At 39.4% G+C, this 22,231-nt stretch overlaps 2 protein-coding genes across 3 annotated transcripts in view; both read right to left on the bottom strand.

Moving 5' to 3' along the window:
• Nucleotides 1-2,562: 2,562 nt before the first annotated feature.
• On the bottom strand, nucleotides 2,563-15,080 carry exosc10 (exosome component 10). Of its 2 annotated transcripts, XM_021616098.2 has the most exons (25): nucleotides 14,725-15,065; nucleotides 13,928-14,064; nucleotides 13,317-13,440; nucleotides 13,106-13,210; nucleotides 11,682-11,847; nucleotides 11,336-11,444; nucleotides 11,170-11,245; nucleotides 7,768-7,878; nucleotides 7,449-7,592; nucleotides 7,109-7,299; nucleotides 6,788-6,944; nucleotides 6,533-6,681; nucleotides 6,192-6,242; nucleotides 5,974-6,085; nucleotides 5,140-5,187; nucleotides 4,954-5,029; nucleotides 4,748-4,857; nucleotides 4,506-4,595; nucleotides 4,354-4,422; nucleotides 4,108-4,201; nucleotides 3,945-4,018; nucleotides 3,671-3,848; nucleotides 3,461-3,525; nucleotides 3,206-3,282; nucleotides 2,563-2,910 (listed from the first exon to the last, which is right to left on the bottom strand). In XM_021616098.2, the coding sequence occupies exons 1-25, from the start codon at nucleotides 14,983-14,985 to the stop codon at nucleotides 2,880-2,882; spliced, it is 2,805 nt and encodes a 934-aa protein (XP_021471773.2). In that variant the 5' UTR covers nucleotides 14,986-15,065; the 3' UTR covers nucleotides 2,563-2,879. The 2 variants fall into 2 exon arrangements, 1 of the variants encoding a protein (XP_021471773.2); XR_002474819.2 differs by having other exon boundaries at nucleotides 3,206-3,525; nucleotides 14,725-15,080.
• Nucleotides 15,081-17,849: 2,769 nt separating this feature from the next.
• The window catches only part of cntn3a.2 (contactin 3a, tandem duplicate 2), a 75,929-nt gene continuing 71,547 nt past the window's right edge, over nucleotides 17,850-22,231 (bottom strand). Inside the window, exon 23 of the mRNA XM_021616097.2 lies at nucleotides 17,850-21,109. Coding sequence (XP_021471772.2) covers nucleotides 21,012-21,109 — 98 coding nt within the window. The 3' untranslated portion in view covers nucleotides 17,850-21,011. The remainder of the gene's footprint in view (nucleotides 21,110-22,231) is intronic.

Below are 22,231 nucleotides of genomic sequence, written 5' to 3'. Positions count from 1 at the left end.
TCATAGGTTGCAGACAAGCCTGCATAGCTACGGGAAGTTGTTTTGAGTAGCGGGTGCTGAACACAAAATACAAAAAAGAAATCACCTTTATAATAAAAGCATTGCATGCATCTATGCAGATTAACACAATCCAATTCCTAATGTGATGAGCAGCCTAAGCAAAGGACAAGACTCGGTAACAGTATCACTGCAGCCTAAATTCATTTAACTCATGGCTGTTTGCAAAAACGCCTGTTGTGAACAGCACGCACATTTCTTTATAGGTTACCGCATAATTACAATGGGTTTGTGTGTGAATGAGAGAGCGAGATAAGAGGGGTGTTGTAACTAAATGAATATACGCAAGATTGTGGCTAATAAAACTGAGCACAAAAATAAACGGTTTCAATACCATTGACAGCTATGCGAGCCATTGCGGAAAAAAAACTCTGCCTTGTATCCAGCACTGGCAGGTGGAAAACTCACAGGGCCTTGCCCAGCACTGTTTTGCTTAGTGGTCTTGTAAGCCTATATGCTTGACATTATTAGGAGCAGACCTGCGAGCCATGGGTGAGAAAATGCCACGTTCCTAATCTAATATTGTTCTCATTCCCCTTTCGCCAAGTTTAGAATTGTAAAAAAAAAATAGAAAGATTCTCTACCCCCAACTTCATCGCAGGAAAACATGGTTTGGGATGAAAATCGCTATTGGTGTAAAGAGAAGACAATGAGATGGTCTTTTACTTATCAAAATTCAACAACTTGAGCGAACAGTAGCCTCTCTTATTGGCACCAGCGGGGAGCATTGTCCATATCCCCGGTGACTCTATATCACTGGGTCAGTGCCACTGGAAACATTTTTGGACAATCATTTCCTCTTCCAGGTTAGATGGACTTCATATTGTACAATTTGTGTCTACCCTTTCCAAAGGCCTAGATTAGATGGTTGCAAACAAGGTTGTTTTTATTGATCTGTTTGTCATTGTCAGCAGTAGCCTATAGGACACTTCTACCCTGTACATTTTTGTCACATTTAAAAAATATTCTGCCACTGTCTCCATTCAGTGTAGAATTGTATGAAATGGGTTTTACAAACACAAAAAACATTTTATATAGCCTAGGCTTACTCTACGCCACTATAGTATTTTTTGTGAACAGTGATTGAAGTTATATGACTAATCTACTGATCACAGGAATAGTAGGCTATCTTACATAAGTCTCCAAATGTGATGATCGATGCAAGGAATGCTTTATTTACTTTTTTTAATGGTGAAAATTTGCTTCCCTAAATTTGAAAGTCAGAGACCCGACTCAACTCAAACTAAACTGTCTATCGTACATTAGAGCACCTATCCAACTCCAAACTCCCACAAATGAAGAGATAAGAGCATATCATGAGCACGCCGGGACCCATATATAAATATCCCATGTTTTTTTTCACTCCCTTACCCCAATCCCATGATAATTTATCTAAACAACGCAAAGTGAAAATCTTACAAGTTCTTGCAGTTTTACCATCTAATCACCCCTACTTCATGGCATGGATCAAATCATAACAGATGTCATAATTGGCAGCGCAGTTTAGGTCATAAAGGCTTCTGGGGTAACTCAAGTCAGGTTTTCAACATACTCTTGAAAATTGTAATAGAATGCACAAGGTTTAATTGGGTAGTGCAGCAGTTTTCCTCTTGTCCTGTCAATCATTGCATACCTTACAGAGCCATTTATAAATTGTCAGAAATGTCCAGATCAACTACCCCAACTAGTCAGCTAATGTTTTTTAGCCCATAGATTGTTGTAATGTTTAAGTCACTTAAACTTAAGTCACTAAAACAGTTTGTGTCATGAGCCGTGCTTATATAAATAGATGTGGTGTGCGTGCAGGGGCGGGATGTTCCCCTACACTTAAGTTTAGGAACACCTGACCTACTGGATTGGAGAGGAGTTTGAGATTAAGAGTTTCAGTGATAAGCACAAAGTTCGTAATTTTTAAAAATGTATAATTAAGCGCTCCTCCTGCACACCCCTCGCCCCAGTTTCGGAACAATGCATTAGGTAGTCAGATAATTTGTGGTGTTGTTTCAGTCAACTGAAATGAAAATTCCTTTTTGTTAATTTTTTTCTGGGTCTATTTAGTCAGTTATAATCCCGTCAATTGCCACTGAAAAATAGGTGTTTGAAAAAAAAGCACAGATCCATCACCGTGGATAAAAGCTTCTGCTAAATGGCATATAATATACAGTATATTTTGTCCATTTATCATCTGCGTATTTTGAGGTAGCTTAGAATAGATACTTTGTCAATTTGTTAACTTTTTTTTCTGTCTTTCCAAGATAGTATCAGTCAACAGGCATTAATACACACTTTTTCAAAGCAACAGTCAGTATAACAATGGGGATTTCCTACGCTCCTGTTCTTTGGCTCTCCCCTCAACCATTACTTTCAGCCAGGTATAATAGAACTTGTTGCCCATTAGACAACAGTCACTGGTTGCTGTTAATTTACAAAACTAATCTAGGAAAGGTACTCAATTTATGAAAACTACGGCAAATGTCTTCAAAATGATCATTCCCAAAGTCTGCATAGTTTTGACCAGTTCCTCTTTTAATGAGCGGCAGCCAACAACTGTATGAGCTATAACAACAAGTGTGGTTAAAAATGTACCTGAAAGTCTAGTCTGAATATTTGCAAGCACATTTTGTAAAGATTCCATCAACAAATAAAATAAGACAAATTCCCTTAAAAACTATTTTAATAAGCAGGCTGCAAATACTTTGTTAAAGAAAAAAATATTTTGTGCAACATTGTACTAACATCAGGTAACTAGATCCACACACAAAAAAATCTAATTTTAAAACAGGTTTCCTTTTTGAGAAGAGAAGGTTCATTGATGGGTAGACCTATCTTTTAGGCCAGTTACGATGGAATCCTCTGCAAGATGAATAAAGAAAACCAACACAGTGATATTAGTAGAACAATCAAAACTGGAATTGTGATAGAAAATGAATATGCACGTCACAATGGTAAAATGTAAACTGGAGATACCCGCCATTTTCTAGCAAAAGTAGAAGAGATTGTTAACTGTAAACAGTTTTAGGTGGCTAGCTAAACACCATGCCTAATTGTGGCTAAGCAATTAACTTATTTACTGTTAATTAGCCACAGCAAATATCTTTGCGAGCAAGTGCGATGGTGTCTCCAAAACAGCAAGCATGGATCTTGTTACCTTTCGGATTTTCCACCAAAAAAGGACATACTTCGGTTTCCAGCACAGGCATTCGATTTTTGTGCTTTTGCATTTTTCTACAGAAACCAAAAGGAATGTTCACTTGATATTACAATAGCCATGAGAACTGTTACTTTTCCACAAATATCTTGCCAGCGTTAAAGGTAGACTTAGCAATATGACATTGAATGCACAATGTACACACAGTGGGTTAATTTCGCAAATGTCATAATTATAACTTGATGTTAACAATACCTTTTTCCTGGGTTCATGACCTTGTCTGTCTGGATCAAACTGTTTACCATCATTTCCTTTGGCCCCTAGAACATCACAAAATTATTTATTTCACCACATATAATGAGAAAGGAAGGTCATGTGTGGAGATGCAAAATAATCGCATCAACCAACTACAAATATCATGACCAAAGTCAGATAGAACATAAACAAATACATGTGGTTGCGTACCAGCAAAGACTTTGAAATCTGACTGGCTGTAGTCATACGGTTTGAAAACTAGAGGTGTTGTAGAGTCCTCGTTTTTCTTCACAGCAGCTTTCATTAGTTTCTTGTTAGGTTTTGGGGTCGACTCTCCTGTCTCACTGGCAACCCTCTCCCTTTTCTTTCCTCCTGGTTTTATAGATTCCTGATGGAAATGTAAACACAATGTAATGAGATAACTTGCCTGCACAGAATTGAAAATGTTTTCTTATAGCTCTGAAGAAATGTGAAAACTACTCACTGAAGCTTGCTGGCGCACAGTCGCAACATTTTGAAGTGATTCCTGGTAGCTCTGCTTGGCCTTCTTCCTTTCCTCTGTAGGACAATATATCTCGCAATATTCACAAAGGATGGTTTGAAATAACTTTAGAAAGTTAATTTGAATCAAGTCAAGTACACCACACCTGCTACTGCCTTTGCCTCTTCCTTCGCTTTCTTTTTGGCCTCTACCTCCTTCTGCTGCTGTTCCACACTCTGCAGCTTCCATCTATTACTGATCTGTTGAAACATAGTGGATAATATAACACAAGCAGGACAAATGAAGTTCGACAGTTCCAACTTCAAGATAATATTGACCATCTTCGAGGTCAGATTTCAGTGGCATAATTTCTGCCACAATCATTATGTACAAATATCAATGAATTAAATACCTCATATATTTTCGTAGAGGGGTCGAACTTAGCATTTTTGGAGATATGGATGTCGTTTGACGGTAGATACTAAAAACAAGAGGATGCATTATAGCAACACAAACAAAACACATTATTGGTTAACCACGCATTACCAGGTCAATGCATCTTACCATTCGGAAAGGGTTCTGAAATGACTCGACAACCCTGCATGCTTTCTGTTGAGCCACTGTGAGGTGACCAGGGTCTTTGACGGTGTCCTCCTTCAAAAGAAGCACAAAACACGCAAGTCACCAACCGAGATCATTACAGTCACATTTCAAACAGTCTTATAACAGACAACAAATCTGAGCGGTGTACTGTAGTGTACCATTCATTCATGGGCCAAAACACAACCAGACATCATAGTTCTTACCTCAAACAATGTGATTTTCGCTGAAACTACTAGACCCATCATTTTATGCATGTCAACCTCCTCTCCCTGCTCCTCTTCAGAAAAGAGTGCCCCCTTTTTGGTTGAGAGTTCTGAAAGTAGACGCAAAGTACATTTTCATTTGTTTAATTAACTATAGCCAAGGACAACATAATTAATGTTAACAATGGACTTAAGATATATCTTACCATCTGGGGTAAAGCTGGGGATATCACTTTCAGAGACTCTGGATGTATCATGAGGACCAAAAAGAGGAATTTCTGGCTGCAAAAATAACCAATGCATGGCACTTCAGATAGGCAGTTTTGCTCATAAATGACCTGTGAAAATGTATAACCAAGTGGATGTGGTATCAATTAACTAGTTTTACAAACCTTTTTTATGGGCGTGAGTGTTTTCTTCTTGTCAGCCACAATTTCAGCCTATATACACACACACACACAGAAAACATTGATTAAAGTGAAATCCATGGTATAAAACGCAGTGGGCAAACTACATGCCCTCCATGACACCTACAGCACCCGATGTGACAGAAAGGCCAAAAAGATCATAAAGGACAACAACCACCCGAGCCACTGCCTATTAACACCACTACCATCCAGAAGGCAGGTCAGTACAAGTGCATCAAAGCTAGGACGGAGAGACTGAAAAACAGCTTCTATCTCAAGGCCATCAGACTGTTAAAACAGCAGTCACTAATTCAGAGGCTGCTACCTAATTTGAGACCTAATCACTGGCCACTTTAATAAGTGGATCACTAGTCACTTTAAAACAATGTTCACATAGCTTACATTACTCATATCATATGTATATACTGTTTTTTATACCATCGTTTGCACCTTGCCTACGCCGCCCTGCCATCACTCATCCATATATTCACCCTTTTAGATGTGTGTATTGGATAGTTGTTGGGGAATTGTTAATTACTTGTTATATATTACCGCACTGTCGGAACTAGAAGCACAAACACTTGCATTAACATCTGCTAACATCATCTGTATGTTACCAGAAAAATCTGATTTTATTAGAGTACCTTTATTCACTAGTTACTTATTTGACACTATAACAGCATCAAGTCACCCAAACCAAGATGTGTCAGGCTGGTTAGCGAGGTTGTCATCATTGAAAATAGATAACTCAATTAATTCAGGTAGTTGATTGAGGTTAAATGTAGTAAACAATCAACACTGCCCCCAGGCATGTCTCACCTTGAGAAGGGGCATCTCCCGGGCCTGCTGCACCAATAGGTGGAGCTCGTTGACCTGCTGCCGCACCAATGGTGGGACAGGGTTACAGCAAGCGATGATGCCTTGAGGCTCTCTGGTAGAAGAAAAACAGATGGGGATTGTTTAACATGGTATTAATGTTTGTGTGTGTGCATGTATACAGGTGTGTGTTTTTTGGGGGGACCGGCATCTCAACTTACTTGGGCAGGATGTCAGAGATCTTAATCATCATATGATTGGGCAGGACATATCTGAAACACATGGCAAGCAAGTTTAAATAAAAGTCATATACTTAACAAAAACCCTTGCCATTTTCATTATTTCTATCTCAGTTTGAGATGAATCAGGTGATTTTATATATCAAGCAGTGTGAGGTGCTTACTGGGGAAAAAGGGCAGCAAATTGAAAAACAGTTGTATGTAGCAGACAGTATAAAGCTGGCTTTCATAGACCAACTTCACAATCCAAACCAAATACTCTTGAGCATCAGGATCCTAAGCGAGCAAATGACAAATGGGTCCATGGGCAAGACCCTCCCTACCCAGTGCTCTCATCCTCCTGTCTGGCCAGCTTGTCCCTCCAGCCGTACAGCAGTCGGAAGGCAGTTAGCTGCTGCGTGTTGAACGCCTTCTTCTGCTTCCTCAGCAGGTCCATGTAGGAGTCCTCGGTGAAGAGCGGCTTCATGTATTTCTGCAGAGAGGGGTTTTCACTGTTATTGTCTGAACAAGTTAACAAGGGAATTAGGCCTAGGTGGTGCGGTAATGTTCAGTCGCGCTATTCAGCTCGAGAAGTGTACCTTCAATGAGATGTCTTTGCTTTTGTGCCAGACCATCTGCAGCAGGGCAGGCTGCCCATTGCCCACTTCCCACAGGTCCACCCTCAGCCGATCGTAGACATAGAGGAGGTAGTGGGTATCTGCCCGGGCATACTGAAACATCTCATCTGGCAAAGGCCTAGGGAAAATCAAAAGCAATTCAATCAAATCATATTTTGCTCCCAGGCCAACATGAACAGCTTTAAGTGAAAACTATTTAGTACACATTCATGAACAATCAGAGCACACATGAACATCGACAACATCAAAGTGCATAATAGAGGGTTAGCGAAATGACATTACCGTATTCTCCAGTCTGCCAGTTGGTAGCGTTTGTCAGAGTCCACGTTGCAGAACAGCTTAAGCAAGTGGTCAAGCGAGTGCCTGCCCAGGTTAAGGGTACGTGACGCCTGGTGAGTGTCAAACATGTTGACAATGTAAAGGCCCAAATCCTTTTGCAGCCACTCAATATCAGAGTCTGCACCATGGAAAACCTGCGAAAGCCATATAAACCTACATTAGTGACTCAAATTCTAGGCTATACTGAAGTTTCTGTAAAATGAAATGCTAAGCCTGCTACCATTGCCATTATTTGGCATTGGGCTGTGAAATACAAAATGTGCTTAGACAACCAGGCAATGACCTTGACGATGGCGGGATCTGTGAAAGCCTCATTGAGTATGTACAGCTCACTACGCAGCTCCAAGGTGTCTATAATGAAGTCTTCATCCCGTGTTGAAATCTGCATCAGGCAGGTGATGCCCAAAAAACTTCTGTAGGAGTGGTGCTAAGAGAGAAGATACACATGATTCAACAGAAAATCCAGGTTGGGTAGGACAGATGAGAGGTCACAAAAGGCTAAAACTAGCAAGCGTTAATTTTCCCCATCTTTAAAGCTTAGTTGTTTGAGGTACAATTTATATTGTCTCAGACAGAGGAACGTGTAAAACCCTCAATTGTACCTCCAGATCTACTGCAAACTCTGACGTCTTGGCCAGTTTCTCATTTACTGCCACCAGATCCTCCAGAGTGTCAATGAATGAGCACTTTGTCTCAGCAAGTGGTTTGTACATCTGAAAAATCAAAACACAGAAAATGAAGTCTGGCATCAATTGAGAAAATGTATTATACAAAAAAAACAAAAAAAATGTGCTTATTTGTGCCAGAGGCGAACTTCACTAATATTAGCTTTCAATAAAGATATCCAACAGCTTTCAATAAAGATATCCAGCAATGTCAAGGTCAACAAAGTGTCAGGCATCATGGTCAAAATGCTTCATGACCGTGTCAAAGTGTATTTAGCTATTCAAAAATAAAAAGTGACACCGGATGGACTTGACAAGGTCTCAGGCATGATAATGCACATTTTTGTTTGTAGTAAAGTAGCCCAATGTTGCAGGTTTTGATTCATATATTATTGTAATCTGCAAAAAGTGCCTCTGTGGGGTATTTTCAAGTGAAAATATTGGACTTTATTATTTTCTATATGCTTTCATTTTTTTTTTAAATTGACTCTCCCCTTTAACTGCCCCTAATACAGGGATGCAAACTAGACACCTTTTGGCGAAATTCGCCGTTTTGAATCCAAAATAGTTTGGGGGGGGCGGCTTTGGATGACGACTGGCTGTATGCGAACGAGTGATGCGCGTTTGGAGCAATACTGGGTGTATCTAAGCCAATCATTCACATAACAGAATGCAGCACGTGACTGAAGAGAGAAGAGACAACCAATTAGCTAGTTACAACATCAGCGCGCGCTCGGAAAGAGGCGATAACGAAGAGGTAGGTGAGAAGCCTGACCACGGAGACCGGGGTGAGAAGGTGATCCAGCGTACTTCATGAGCTGTAACCGAAAACTGGCATTTAGAAAGTTTGAGGTGAGGGAGAAAGTGTGGTGGAACAAGTATTGTTAGCATTATTAAGTATCTTGCTAGCTGGATCGAATTATCCGTTATAGCTTGCCAGAGAAATGTTGAGCAAGTTTAGCCAACTGAACTGATCAAATAATTTAGTTTATGATGTGAAAATAAAGTCAGACAGCTAACGTTAGCTAGCTAATGTTACAACATCAGATGAACCAACGTTAGTAACCTAACCAATTCGATCTAGTATGAACTGGTAACGTTATACCACTCCTTGCCGTTCAAGTTAGAACGCCTTAGTTGCTTACTGGACCCGGGCAATCTGAAATGTTAACTAGCTAACGAACTATCTACTATCTGTGAACTAATGTTTTCCCTCTACAGTACAGCAAGTTAATTTTCAGAATGAGAGAATTGTGTGAAAATGAGGCATTGCTTGTTAAACAGTTAGTGTCGCTGGAGCTGGCTTAAGCTGGATGCCACTATAGAGGTGAAAGGACCACCACACATTTTCCCCCCTTTTCAATACAGTGGATAAAAAGGGGTATAGCGGGTGTATTCTCTGCCTGAAAGAGATCAATTATTTCAACAAAGGGTATCATGCTCCGCTGGCACATTGTACACTTTCTGCCTGTGGAAATCTGTTCTACAATGTAATAATGTGCAGTAGCCCAAAGATATTGCTTTTGTTGTTTTCAACTTGACAGTAACACTTGTGAGTGAGGGGGGATTATTACATTTTTTACTCAGTGAACTTTATTTTTGCACACATGTAGCCTTGTGCACTTGATCGATGGCCACTATAATAGAGCAAAAAATAGAATGCCTCTGTTTCTTTATTTCTACTTAAGATGTTTTTCCCCCAAGTGCAATATTTAGATGTGTGTGGTCACAAGCATTCGATTATAAAGGCTGTCATGGCTAACAGCAAAATCAGTGTATTGTTTTTTTCTTAACTTGAGTGCCATTTGCAATAAAGTCGAGGAAACAAATAATTGGAATGCTTTCCTTACATTTTTTAAAGCTGTGAGTTAGGTTCACATTAACCACTTTATTTTACACAGATTGATCATGTAGATAAAATATTCTTTGTTTAATTAGTTAACCTGCATTTCCCCCTAGAAGGGATTTTTTTGGCATGTTTCAGTGCAAAAAAGAAGAAAAGTAACCTTTTTGGGCCCTCACCAGTTTGCATCCCTGCTAATAGTCCAAGTTTGCCAACACAACAGTGGTGGGCCTGATAGTAGACGAGACAGGGAGCAGGTGAGAGCACTTGCAGTGGAAAATGACATCTCCCTCAATGTCAGCAAAACCAAGGCGATCGTGGACTACCGGACACAGGAGGGGACACCCCCAACCTCCATCAACAGGTTGCAGTAGAGGGTCAAAAGATTCAAGTTCCTTGGCATACACATCACAGAGGACCTGACATGGACCAATCACACAGACAGTGGTGAACGCACAACAGCACCTCTTCAACTTCAGGCAACTGAACTTTGCATGGAACCTCGGATCCTCAATAAGTTCTATAGCCGCACCAATGAGCATCTTGACCGACTACATCACTACATGGTAGGGAAACTGCACCGCACACAACCGCAAGGCTCTACAGAGGGTGGTGAGGATGGCTTTACACATCACCGGGGGCAGGCTCCCTACCCTCCAGGACATTTATAGCATCCGGTATCTGAGGAAGGCCCGGAAGATCAAGGACTTCAGTCACTCGGGCCATGGACAGTTAACTCTTACCATCTGACCAACAGGCTCTGAGACAGCTTCTACTACCAGGCCATCAGACAGCTAACCCTAGCTGTCTACCTGCTCAGACCTGCACCATAGAGACTATTTGCACTGACTCTCCACTCAAGCACACAACCACACAACCACAAAGTCAACACTGCTGTTCTATTTTATACTATTTATTCAACTGCGCGACCAAAACACTATCCAGTTTATATTTGTATACAGTCATACTTGTCATGGCACATTAATTTGTACTGTATATACTATTGTGCACATATCAGTTATAATACTATGTATATACCTCATTTTTATTTGACCTTTGTATATTATTGATATTGTATTGCAATGTTGAGTGAGCTAGCACAAACACACTACTGTACTTTTATATCTGCAGTGAACTGTGTATGAGACTAACAATTAGATTGAGTCCGTTAAGAGTCAACTTGAGCAAAGTGAGGTGTATAATCATTGATCTACAAATAATATTCCCTGCTAAATAATAGGTTTTGTGCGATCATCAAGATTCACAGAGCCTCCCCTGACTCAGGCAATCCGCTCACCAAACACACACACGCACAACCAGACATTGATTGGAGACATCTTGTGTAAATAACATTTCCTCTGACCTTTTACCTGCAGCGACACTAGCAAGATAATGCTTGAAATACCGGTAACTGCAGTGTCTTATTTTATCGCTCAAAACGCAGGATCCTAGTTATGACGCTATACCTCAAATAAAGTGTTAACCAAACCATTTACCTGGGGTTCAGGCTTGGACAGAAGATTCTCGGGTAACGCAAGGTGATCCAGTTCGTATTGGTATGGGTGAGCGAACCTATGGACGAAAAATGATAGCAATGTCAGATGGGATGTTAGCACATTTCAACCTTAGAACAAGAGAGTACATCGACTTAGAATGTCTTACATGTCTTCTACATGCTCCTGAGTTCTCTGCTGGTGAATGAAATCAGCCAGGGCGGCAGGGACATCCAAATCCTCTGGTCTCTCTTTGCGAATGTGTTTGTTGGTAAAATCTACAACAGGAAAGACGGAATCAATGGACATCTTCACCGCACTTCATTATTGCATGTACAATTTATTTAATTGGTACTTTTTAGTAAATCATTTTGTATTTTTGGCAACTACATGGAACACAATCAATTATATTGGGTAATACAATGCTGATGTGTAATTTCTAAATACCAGGAAAGTGTTGGCACAAAAATATGTTACAACTGAATTTATTTGAAACTATGGCAAACGCGACCTACATGAAGGAAGTGGTTTTATTGCATTGGGCTTGACGAAGATCTTTGGAGTAAACGGTGTGTTGCTATTGTCAACTTTTTCACGGAATTTCAACTGAGGTCTGGTGACGTTTTTGGCTTGGAGGAGTCGGAATGTCTCTGAACTACGTCCAGAACCAGAGTCACCCCCCTGTTCAATAAAGACAAAAAACAATCAATAATAATACCATACCATTCCAAACAACGTTATAAACATTAACTTTTCATTAGATGTGGACATTTTTATCTCCACTTCCTACCGCCAAAAGGACAACCGGTAAAGTACACTAGCTTTCAAAAGTTTGGGGTCACTTATAAATGTCCTTGTTTTTTGAAAGAAAAGCACATTTTAGTCCATTGAAATAACATAAATTGATCAGAAATACAATGTAGAAATTGTTAATGTTGTAAACGACTATTGTAGCTGGAAACGGACGATTTTGAATGGAATATCTACTTAGGCATACAGATGCCCATTATCAGCAACCATCACTCCTGTGTTCCAATGGCACGTTGTGTTAGCTAATCCAAGTTTAGCATTTTAAAAGGCTAATTGATCATTAGAAACCACCTTTGAAATTAAATGTTATCACAGCTGAAAACCGAGGCGTTTTTCTCAAACTAGACATTAATGTACTTGTCCTCTTGCTCAGTTGTGCACCGGGGCCTCCCACTCCTCTTTCTATTCTGGTTAGGGCCAGTTTGCGCTGTTCTATGAAGGGAGTAGTACACAGCGTTGTACAAGACCTTCAGTTTCTTGGCAATTTCTCACATGGAATAGCCCTCATTTCTCAGAACAAGAATAGACTGACTAGTTTCTGAAGAAAGTTCTTTGTTTCTGGTCATTTTGAGCCTGCAATCGAACCCACAAATGCTGATGCTCCAGATACCCAACTAGTCTATAGAAGGCCAGTTGTATTGCTACTTTAATTAAAACAGTTTTCAGCTGTGCTAACATAATTGCAAAAGGGTTTTCTAATGATCAACGAGACATAAAATTATAAACTTGGATTAGCTAACAATGTGCCATTGGAACACAGGAGTGATGGTTGCTGATAAATGGAGATATTTCATTAAAAAGAATCTGCCGTTTCCAACTACAATAGTCATTTACAAAATGAATGTTTACACTAGATTTGATCAATTTGATGTTATTTTAATGGACAAAAAAATGTGCTTTTCTTTAAAAAACAATGACATTTCTAAGTGATCCCTAAACTTAGAAACGTCAGTGGATGTTTAATTGTTTTTCAACATTCTGTCTGGTAGAGATTGCATCTTTTTTTACAGCGACTTCTTTCAGACTGATATGTATGGAGTAACCATGATAACAGTTGTGATGTTTAGACAATAGTTCTGAAAGGTTTGTTATTTTGTGGCCCCTGTGCCAAGAAGCTTTGTTTCTGCACCTTACGATTCCAACTGGATACGACGATCTTAGGGGGCTGAAAACCTGCGGGCATGACAGGTTGCTGGCTTCTGTTGACTCCGGCAGCATCATCAAGCAGAATACCCTGAAAATCAATTTTTAAAAAGTGTTGACTTCAGAATAATTCCCAAAATAATGGGGAATTAGAAAAGTCATTAGTTCAGAATATGCTGCCACTTTGGTATACATACCACTTTCTCAAGAATGACATCATTGGAATCAACCACCAAGTCAAATCTTTCCTCCAACCCCGTCAGTTTGTTGCGGTCTCTCATGTGAGCTCTGCAGCCATGGTGGTGCATTATCTGACTCATACTGACCATGGGAAGAAAAAGACAAACATGTTGGGAAGATAGTGCATGAGCGACTTATGCCAACCATTTTTCTTGGCAGCAATGTCAAACTGTTGGCCCGACCACAGCCAAGGGCCATTTTCTTATGTAGAGACCTTAGCTGTGGTATATTGGCCATATACCACAAATACCCAGGGTGCCTTATTGCTATTATAAACTGGTTACCAAAGTAATTGGAGCAGTAAAAATAAATAAAAATTATACCTGTGGTATATGGTCTGATATACCATGACTGTCAGCCAATCAGCATTCAGGCCTGATGATGTGAAGAGGCTCATAATAATGACTGGAGTAAATGGAATGGTATCAAACGTATGGAAACCATGAGTTCGATACCATTTCATGAATTCCATTCAAGTCATTACTATGATCCCATCCTCCCCACTTATGGCACCTGCACCTCCTGTGAAATAAAGCAATGCATTACGGGGTTACAAATTATTACTCACCAATGCAACAGTCCATCTCCTTGAGTTTCACAGAATTCTTGAAATCCCGGGAAGCTGCGATATAAGTCATATTCATCCCCTACTTGCGGTAGACTGGCAGATGCCTTAGTAGCTGCTACGACAGTGCCCAGTCCATACTATAGAAGAGAAAGGGTAAGGATTAGTCAAAGTTAAAATTACCTTTATGCATAATGCAGCTAGCTAGCGTCACCAAAGATGGATATACTGACAAGCTACATGGTTAAATGCTACTAGCCTCATACCATGAATAGCAATCTCAGACAACTCCGAAAGGGTTTTTTCTCAGTTTCCGGGATGTCACGTGTCTTACTTACAGCAGTACACTCTTAACTACTTAAGCATTGCGAAACTTCTATTTGAGTAAATAAACCAACCTCACGTAGAAAATAAGTCATACATATTGTTGTTGTTGTTGACCCAATGTGATATTCTCATTGACTTCTACACAAAATATCCTTGCTTGTCGAAACAACTCCACCTGCTGGTGGCTGAGGGAGACAGGTTTTACGCTGAGTTGGGCCTCTCTGGTATTACTGTGTGAGGATTCTCGCTAGCGAGAAGTGAAACCTGGCGTGACCATCCTGAACACCAGAGACAAAGCTCCTGCTTATGTTGTGTACAAATTATTTTTTGTTAGAATCCATGTTAAAGCATTAGTTAGGCTTGCTAACGTGGCTGAAGCTACTATTACGAGACATATAGCTAGTTAGCTAACGTTAGCTGTTCCACGTTTTACATGCTGCAGACACAGTACAACTCGTTAGTCAGCTCACTACCTTCACAAATGCATCCACATCCTTGAAACCGGGACAAAATTCGTTGTCCACACCAGCTGGGTCTTCGTTAACAGATTGATTATTATTTTGTTTGTCACTGTTTGAAGAATCCATCTCTAATTTCTGTACATGCGAGTGGCAGGAAACAACCGCGCTTGGTTTTTCTTCTTCACCGTTGGGTTTTATGGGTAACACTAACATTAGATGAGCAATAGCGCCACTAACCGGACTGGAGTATAGAGCAGCGACAGAACGCACCATATTTTAGTTGTTTTGAGTAACTTTGAAAAATATATATAGCATATATCACTCACATACAATTAAAACCCCCCAAATGACTAGAGTGCCCTTAGTAAAATAACCCTAAAATTGTTTGTCCTGTCCCCCATCTCCCACTGCTCAATAGCCTATGATCTATCAACTTGCACCCACCCGGTGTTGGCACTACTGTGAACTGCACAAATATTTTATTACGCTTTGTGTAGGCATAGGTCAATTAAAGGGCGGGCCTATTTTTGCGGACCCTGCATTCTATTTCTCTCCTCACACAAGTCCACACGGCTGTTGTAATTAGAAGATTGTACCAGCGGATGGCAGTGTTCATCTGAGAATTGTCCCCATCTTCCTCCATGTATATCAAAATGTACACAGATTTGCAGTTGTTATCGTAGATACAGCGAAATGCTTGTATTTCTAGCTCCAACAGTCCAGTAATACCTGGAAATACAAAACAATAAACACATAATCCATAATCAAGTAAATAATAAGAAATTAGGAAACATCAGAATGAGCAATGTCAGTCGGTAATATACAGTATACTGTATATTTTCCACACACACAAAAAGCTTATTCCTCTCAAATTTTGTGCACAAATTTGTTTACATCGCTGTTAGTGAGCATTTCTCATTTCACAAAACAATACATCCACCTGACAGGTGTGTCATATCAAGAAGCTCATTAAACAGTGTGATGATTACACACGTGCACCTTGTGCTGGGGACAATAAAAGGCAGTGTGCAGTGCAATGGCGATTGCATCGTCCTTGGATCTTTTGGGGCGGTATGAGAATTGTAGTAGGTCTAGGGTGTCGGATAAGGTGGAGGAGATATGGTCCTTAACTAGCCTCTCAAAACACTTAATGATGACAGAAGTGAGTGCTATGGGGCGATAGTCATTTAGTTCAATTACCTTCGCTTTCTTGGGTACAGGAGCAATGGTCTTTCAGGTGTTAAAGTGGGCTCCTTTTGATCCACTGATCAATAGCATGTGCAGTGCAGCGCTCTGGACATTGACACATTGACAAGTCATTATTTGGATCTGTGGTGTGTGGATAGAACTTTTCTCTTCCATTCCTCTTCATATTGATCTTTGTACAGGGTCATTTTCTCTTATTATCTTAAATAGATTTTCTTGTGTTTTATATATATTTCCACACTATACGGTTTGGATTGTACTGTGAAATTGTGAAGATTTTGATAATGCCCTTTTAGTGTAAGAGCTGTTTGAAAAGATTGCCTGAAATGTCAGCCTGTTTCGGTGGGATGGACCTTTGGCCTGCCTGTTGACATCACCAGGCAGTAAATTATTTAATACACCAATATGAAAGAGTTCCAAACCTCTCTGCCAATTACAGCTAGTTTTCAGTTTTCCCTTCCTAACTATTTTATTTAACCAGGCAAGTCCGTTAACAGATTCTTATTTACAATGACGGCCTACCCCAGCCAAACTCTAACGAAGTTGGGCCAATTGTGCACAGAGTCCTATGGGACTCCTAATCACAGCCAGTTGTGATACAGCCTGGAATCAAACCAGGGTTTGTAGTGACACCTCTAGCACTGAGATGCAGTGCCTTTGACCGCTGCGCCACTCGGGAGCCCTAAGACCTCTCCCAGACAGTCCTAGCAAAATTCTTGCTAGAGAAATCGCTTTTTTTCTAAGAAACTATTTTGTTTGTTTTTTTACTATGTTTTTTATTATTAAACAATCACTGTAAGGTACTTAATTGTTACCCGAAAAAAAAATGATATTGAGATAAAAACGGCTGCATTGGACATTTAAAAAAGCGTCTCTGCAACACTGGGTTGATAGATATTTTAGCACATAGAGTACCTTGATATGCTGTTTGTGAGAGGAAAGGGGCTGGACTTGAACATTGGACACATACATCAAATCAAAAAAAGTGTATTGGTTTAGCAGTAATTATAGCGGGAGCAGCACAATGCTTATGTTACTAGATCCTAACGATACAGTAAAATGTCAGACAATTAAAATGTAAGAAAAAAAATATAACAAAAAAAGACTTTCGTGGACAGACTATGTAACCATAAATTGTACTGTAGATCCATAGATGGTAGATTATCATGATGCAAGGCGGGATAACGAGCAGCGTTAGTTCCAGTGCTTTGGAGAAATCAAGATTTCGCAGGTGTTAGCGATCGCGTTCCACTGCTTAGACGTTGCATCATCAACCAATGGTTGCATGCCACGGTATCGACCGTGTCATTGACCGACAGATTGCTATAATATATGATATGGTTAGCTGATAGGTAAACTACCTATACAGGCTTTGTAAGATCTGGCAACGTCTAAGCAGTCGAACGCAACCTGCATTTTTCTAATTTCGGAAGGGTAGGAGAAATTTGGCCCATAGACTTGTGGGTAACTTGCAAAAGAGAGGGTGGAGTCGTTCTATCTCTTCTGGACCCAGAATTTAACCGAACATCTGACCAACTACGCAAGACTTTTGTTCTGCTTTAACCGAGATTAATGGACACATGGCTGTAATCCTGAAAAATTGTTATTATAGTAGCATTATGCTTGTGTCCAGTACTATCATTTTCTTGTGATTGCAGTTATGCAATGTCTATGTGCATATGTCAAAAATCTAGTTCATCTTTTAAAAATATGAAGACACAGAACAAAGTCTTTAATGGTGCACTCATGTGTACTCTATGGAAGGATCCTTTGGTCAACTGTTCAATGTCAGCAGACCAATATCAGTAGTTGGACAAATCAGAAAAAAACTATGAATGAAATAAATACAGACTATTCTACTTTCTTGGTCAAAGTAGACTGCTATTATACAATATAATTCACACAACTCAACAACAACACTGAAGAGAAAATCCTCTGTAAATCGTTTTCCTTTAATTTTTTGTTTTAGAAAACATAAATGCACCAAACAATATTGTACATGCACAGATTCAGTATACAAGATCAGCCAATTACTTTTCATCGTGAAAACATTCTTGATACAATCTCATGGAGATCACTTAACATTGTTTTAATACTGCAGTGTGAAACATAAAGACCAAGTGTTGCTAACCACAGCCCCTAAACTTTTTTGTCACGAAAGACTGGCATTATAGGTGACCAATTAACTATACAGTACTGTTTGGTGTCAGTCTTTCCTTTTAATAATGCATTAGTCAAGCTCAATAAGTTTGAATCATGTTGTACAAATATAGTGCTATAAAAAACAGATGATCGGTTTTCTTAGTACCATTCATAAGGGAAAACTTTGCTGCCCGTTGACCAAATTGTCACAATATCACTCTGGTATAGTTAAGAATTGTTGAATTTAATGGGGATTGCATTCCAAATTAATATTGCATTTTGGAGACAAATCAAATGAAAGTTTCTTTCACGGTTTTAAACCCCTTTGAGGGCATTGGTCCATATCATAGTACATGGGAGCGACAGAGCAATCAAAATGTATTTCTAAACAAGTTAGAACTTATATGTTTATCTCTTTAAAGCAACACTTGACCTTTGTGTAGAATTGTCAAAACTAAAAAAGCATATAATCAAACATAAAAAAAAACAAGATCTCCACAGTACTTACTGTATACATTACAAAACAAAGATGGAGGTGACCTTTCTGCATCAAGGACACAAAGTTCATAGACTGTATATTGTGAGTTTCTAATCAGTTAAACATTGAAATCAGTCATAAAGATACAGTTTCTTTGTAAACACTGGTTGGTTTGTAATGAAATAAAACTGAGAGTGTACAGAACCACGAGAAAGCCACGAAAACAAGCATATCAACAAAAACACATTACTCAAAGACAGCTCTCTTTAAGTTGCCAGCAGTGGTAATGAGATATGATCTTATCATCCAACAAAGCCCTTTACAACTGTTGCCTTTTTTAAACGTATCGGTTGAACTTGGATCGTGCGCATTAGGGCACGCAATGGAAAACATTTTGCAATGGGTAGTGAAAAGAAGCCTTTCTTAGTCCAGGTAGTCCCTCCATGTTTGAGTTAGTTTTCTTCCATTTGGTGCTTAATAAACACAACTCAGTTTACACCATTGCAGATGTGCAATTTCATGGTGTTGTTATTCTATTTGAAAGTGGGCACAAACATTTCCCAAATGTTTGATTGCCAGTACAATAAATTATTTGGGGCTTTATAAAAATGACTCACTGGCCTTCCAAAAGACACCGTCATCTTTTTATTATTTTTTTATTACATTTTGTACTTTAGTTAATTTGGTAAATATTTTCTTAACTCTTCTTGAACTGCACTGTTGGTTAAGGGCTTGTAAGTAAGCATTTCACGGTAAGGTCTAAACTTGTTTTATTCGGCATTATGTGACAAATAAAGTTTGATTTGATCTGCGACACACAGAGAAGCACGGTAATATGCATCTATTAACACACACACACACACACACACACACACACAACCATATTTCCATCCTGATGGAATCGTTCTGATTTAGCTCCTCTCACTGAATCCTGATACATTAATCTTCTGTGGTGTCATAGAACCATTAGTCCTATGCCCTTTCCCATAGAGGCCCCTAGGCTCACTCTAATTTATTAATATGTTTTAATTGCTGCTAAATCATGGCAGATATCAGACTTTTCATTTGTCAAGTCAGAGCATTAAATAGACCACTGTATCATGTGCTGTCAGCCGTCTGATATAGCTGCTCTCTGCTTTATGACCAGTGAAGTTGGTGTGTAAAAGACCGAACACCTGAGCAGTTGAGGCTACACTGAAAAATATGTAGGGCCTATAATACAATACATAAGTTTCAAGAAAAGGCTAATTGAACCTTGAACAAATGATAGGCAAGTCTAGTACATATTTAACACAGCTGACTATAAGTCAATGTCATGCATGAGTTCCATATACAGTAAGGCTCCATGGATTTTCTTAGGGGTGAATGACGTTGTCTGCTTGGGTCTCAGCTAGTGGCTCAATTTCAATGTCAGACTGGCACATTTGGCACCATTTTCACCACGCAACGGGCGAGCACTCTGGCACAAAATGGCTGCCGTGCATCACCCAGGTGGGTGTCATATTGGTAGTGGGTGAGGTGTGGTAAAGACAGTCCTCCTATTAAATGCAATCTATCCATCCACTGTAAGGTCAGTTTTTAGATTTTGGCTCATTATAGTTGTAAGGAGCCCTCGTGATACAATCAAGTCTCTACCACAATGACAAAATGAAAACATTGAGAAAATGGCTTGCACTCTCTCAAGCCGCTCTCGTCTTATGGGTTTCATGTAGCACATAATTATACGATAATGATCACTTAAAGAGCTCTGAAATGCTGCACAACACTGACTATAAGTCAAGTGAAGTGATTTTCTTTGTCACACTCTTACACAGATCTTCAAAGGCACAGGCACAGGCAAATGGTTGTGTCTACTCAATGAGTAAGCAAGAGAACTTAACTTGGCTCAGCCAAACACCAGTAAAAGTTTTTGCTTCGATGACCACCTCAGAGTACGTCAAAATTACAAAAGTCAACTTCATATCGCAACCTTGAAAGTTTAAATGACAAGTATTATTACCATAGGTAATAACTTTCATAACTAGCTTTGAGTGTGACATGGTTTAATTACAAATGAAAATATGAAGGGGAAAAAAGCATGGCATTGCTAGCTTAACATTTAGCCTACAACTAAACGATTCAAACTACTTTGGCACATGAATGGAAGTAAGGCATTTGTATCATTCAGGGCTCCAAAAAGTCAGAATAGCGCATTCATCTGAACATCCACCTAAAATGTACAATCCAAATAGATACCTTCAGAAGTTGACAGCACTTGAACAAACACAATGTTCATCAAAACATGTGCCCAAACAACAACAAAAATTTCTTCACAAATTCCCAAATGAATGCGCTTATTGTCTTGCCTCCAAAATGGATGGTCTCTACCATTACTTTCACACAGTTAGAAAAATGATAATTGTAGATGGGTCATTTGGAATGGAGCAGAGACAGCTTATTTGATCTGTAAACCAGATAGTAGCCTGACATTCTGTCACGATGTAGACCTGAATGTTGAAAATGCGATGCTGAGGAGCAGAGAGACAGGGGATGTGTTCAGACTCCAGGCCTTCGAGCCTCGAGCACTCATACCTAGAACAAAGCACAACACCAACATTAAGGATTTACGAAACAGAGAGAGATGATACCTCAACATAGTTATTTGCCCCATGTAATGTTATTTTTTGTGTTTTTGTCCCTCCTATTTTTGTTCTTTTTTAAAAGTATATATAATAGAGTGATAGATACCAGTTATGAGATGCAGACAAATCGAAAGGTGAAGGGGTGGGACTAGGGAATCGAACCATGGTCTCCAGGGGCGATATATGTAGTCCAGAGTTGGCAGCACTACCTCTAAACCAACTTGCACCACCCATGTAATTTTCACATGAATAATAATGCATTCCTATTAATATACATCCCTAGCTAATTGACACATGCCTTCAACACAGTATGTTACATAATCAAATATAACAATTAAGACCAAATGAAAGCTGACTCAAGAGAAAAAATAGGGCAAATTTGAAGAAAATTTGCTTCGCCCTAATACGGTTTGTGCTTCCACACAAAATAGGTGTTAAAGGAAAACAAAAAGTACAAATACAGGCTCTTTATTTCTTTATTTTCAGACAAAACAAATATAAAAAAATAGAGGGGGACACACACTTCGTATCTGAAAATAAATGTAATAAATAAGGCCAGTTTAGAATGCAATCCTCTCCATCCTTTTCAGTGGCTCAACACAGAATATCAATATGACAAAATATAGCTGAAAGCAACCATAGCTGGGTTCAAAACTCATGGCACCACAGCACCATTATCCGGACAAAATGGGATTCTCGATGAGCTACTTCTGTACTCCTTAAAGCTAGAAGCCTTAGTTGAAACAATAACAGAGCGGTCACCCCGCCTCTGTTTTGGTAAAAAGCTGAGGGATGGGCCTGGAGAAATGTAACCACTTTCAAATTCATAGACAGAGCTATGTATACAATGACTGACCATCCACGATGTAAAAAATATATACTGAACAAAAATATAAATGCAGCAGGTAAAGTGTTGGTTTCATGAGCTGAAATAAAAGATCCCAGAAATGTTCTATATGCACAAAAAGCTTATTTCGCTCAAATTTTGTGCACAAATTTGTTTATATCCCTGTTAGTGAGCATTTCTATAAGATAGTGGATAATCAATCCACCTAACCAGTGTGGTATATCA

The sequence above is a fragment of the Oncorhynchus mykiss genome, chromosome 9, assembly GCF_013265735.2.
Source record: "Oncorhynchus mykiss isolate Arlee chromosome 9, USDA_OmykA_1.1, whole genome shotgun sequence".
NCBI classification, from domain to species: domain Eukaryota; kingdom Metazoa; phylum Chordata; class Actinopteri; order Salmoniformes; family Salmonidae; genus Oncorhynchus; species Oncorhynchus mykiss.
This window is presented reverse-complemented; position numbering and strand designations above follow the sequence as displayed.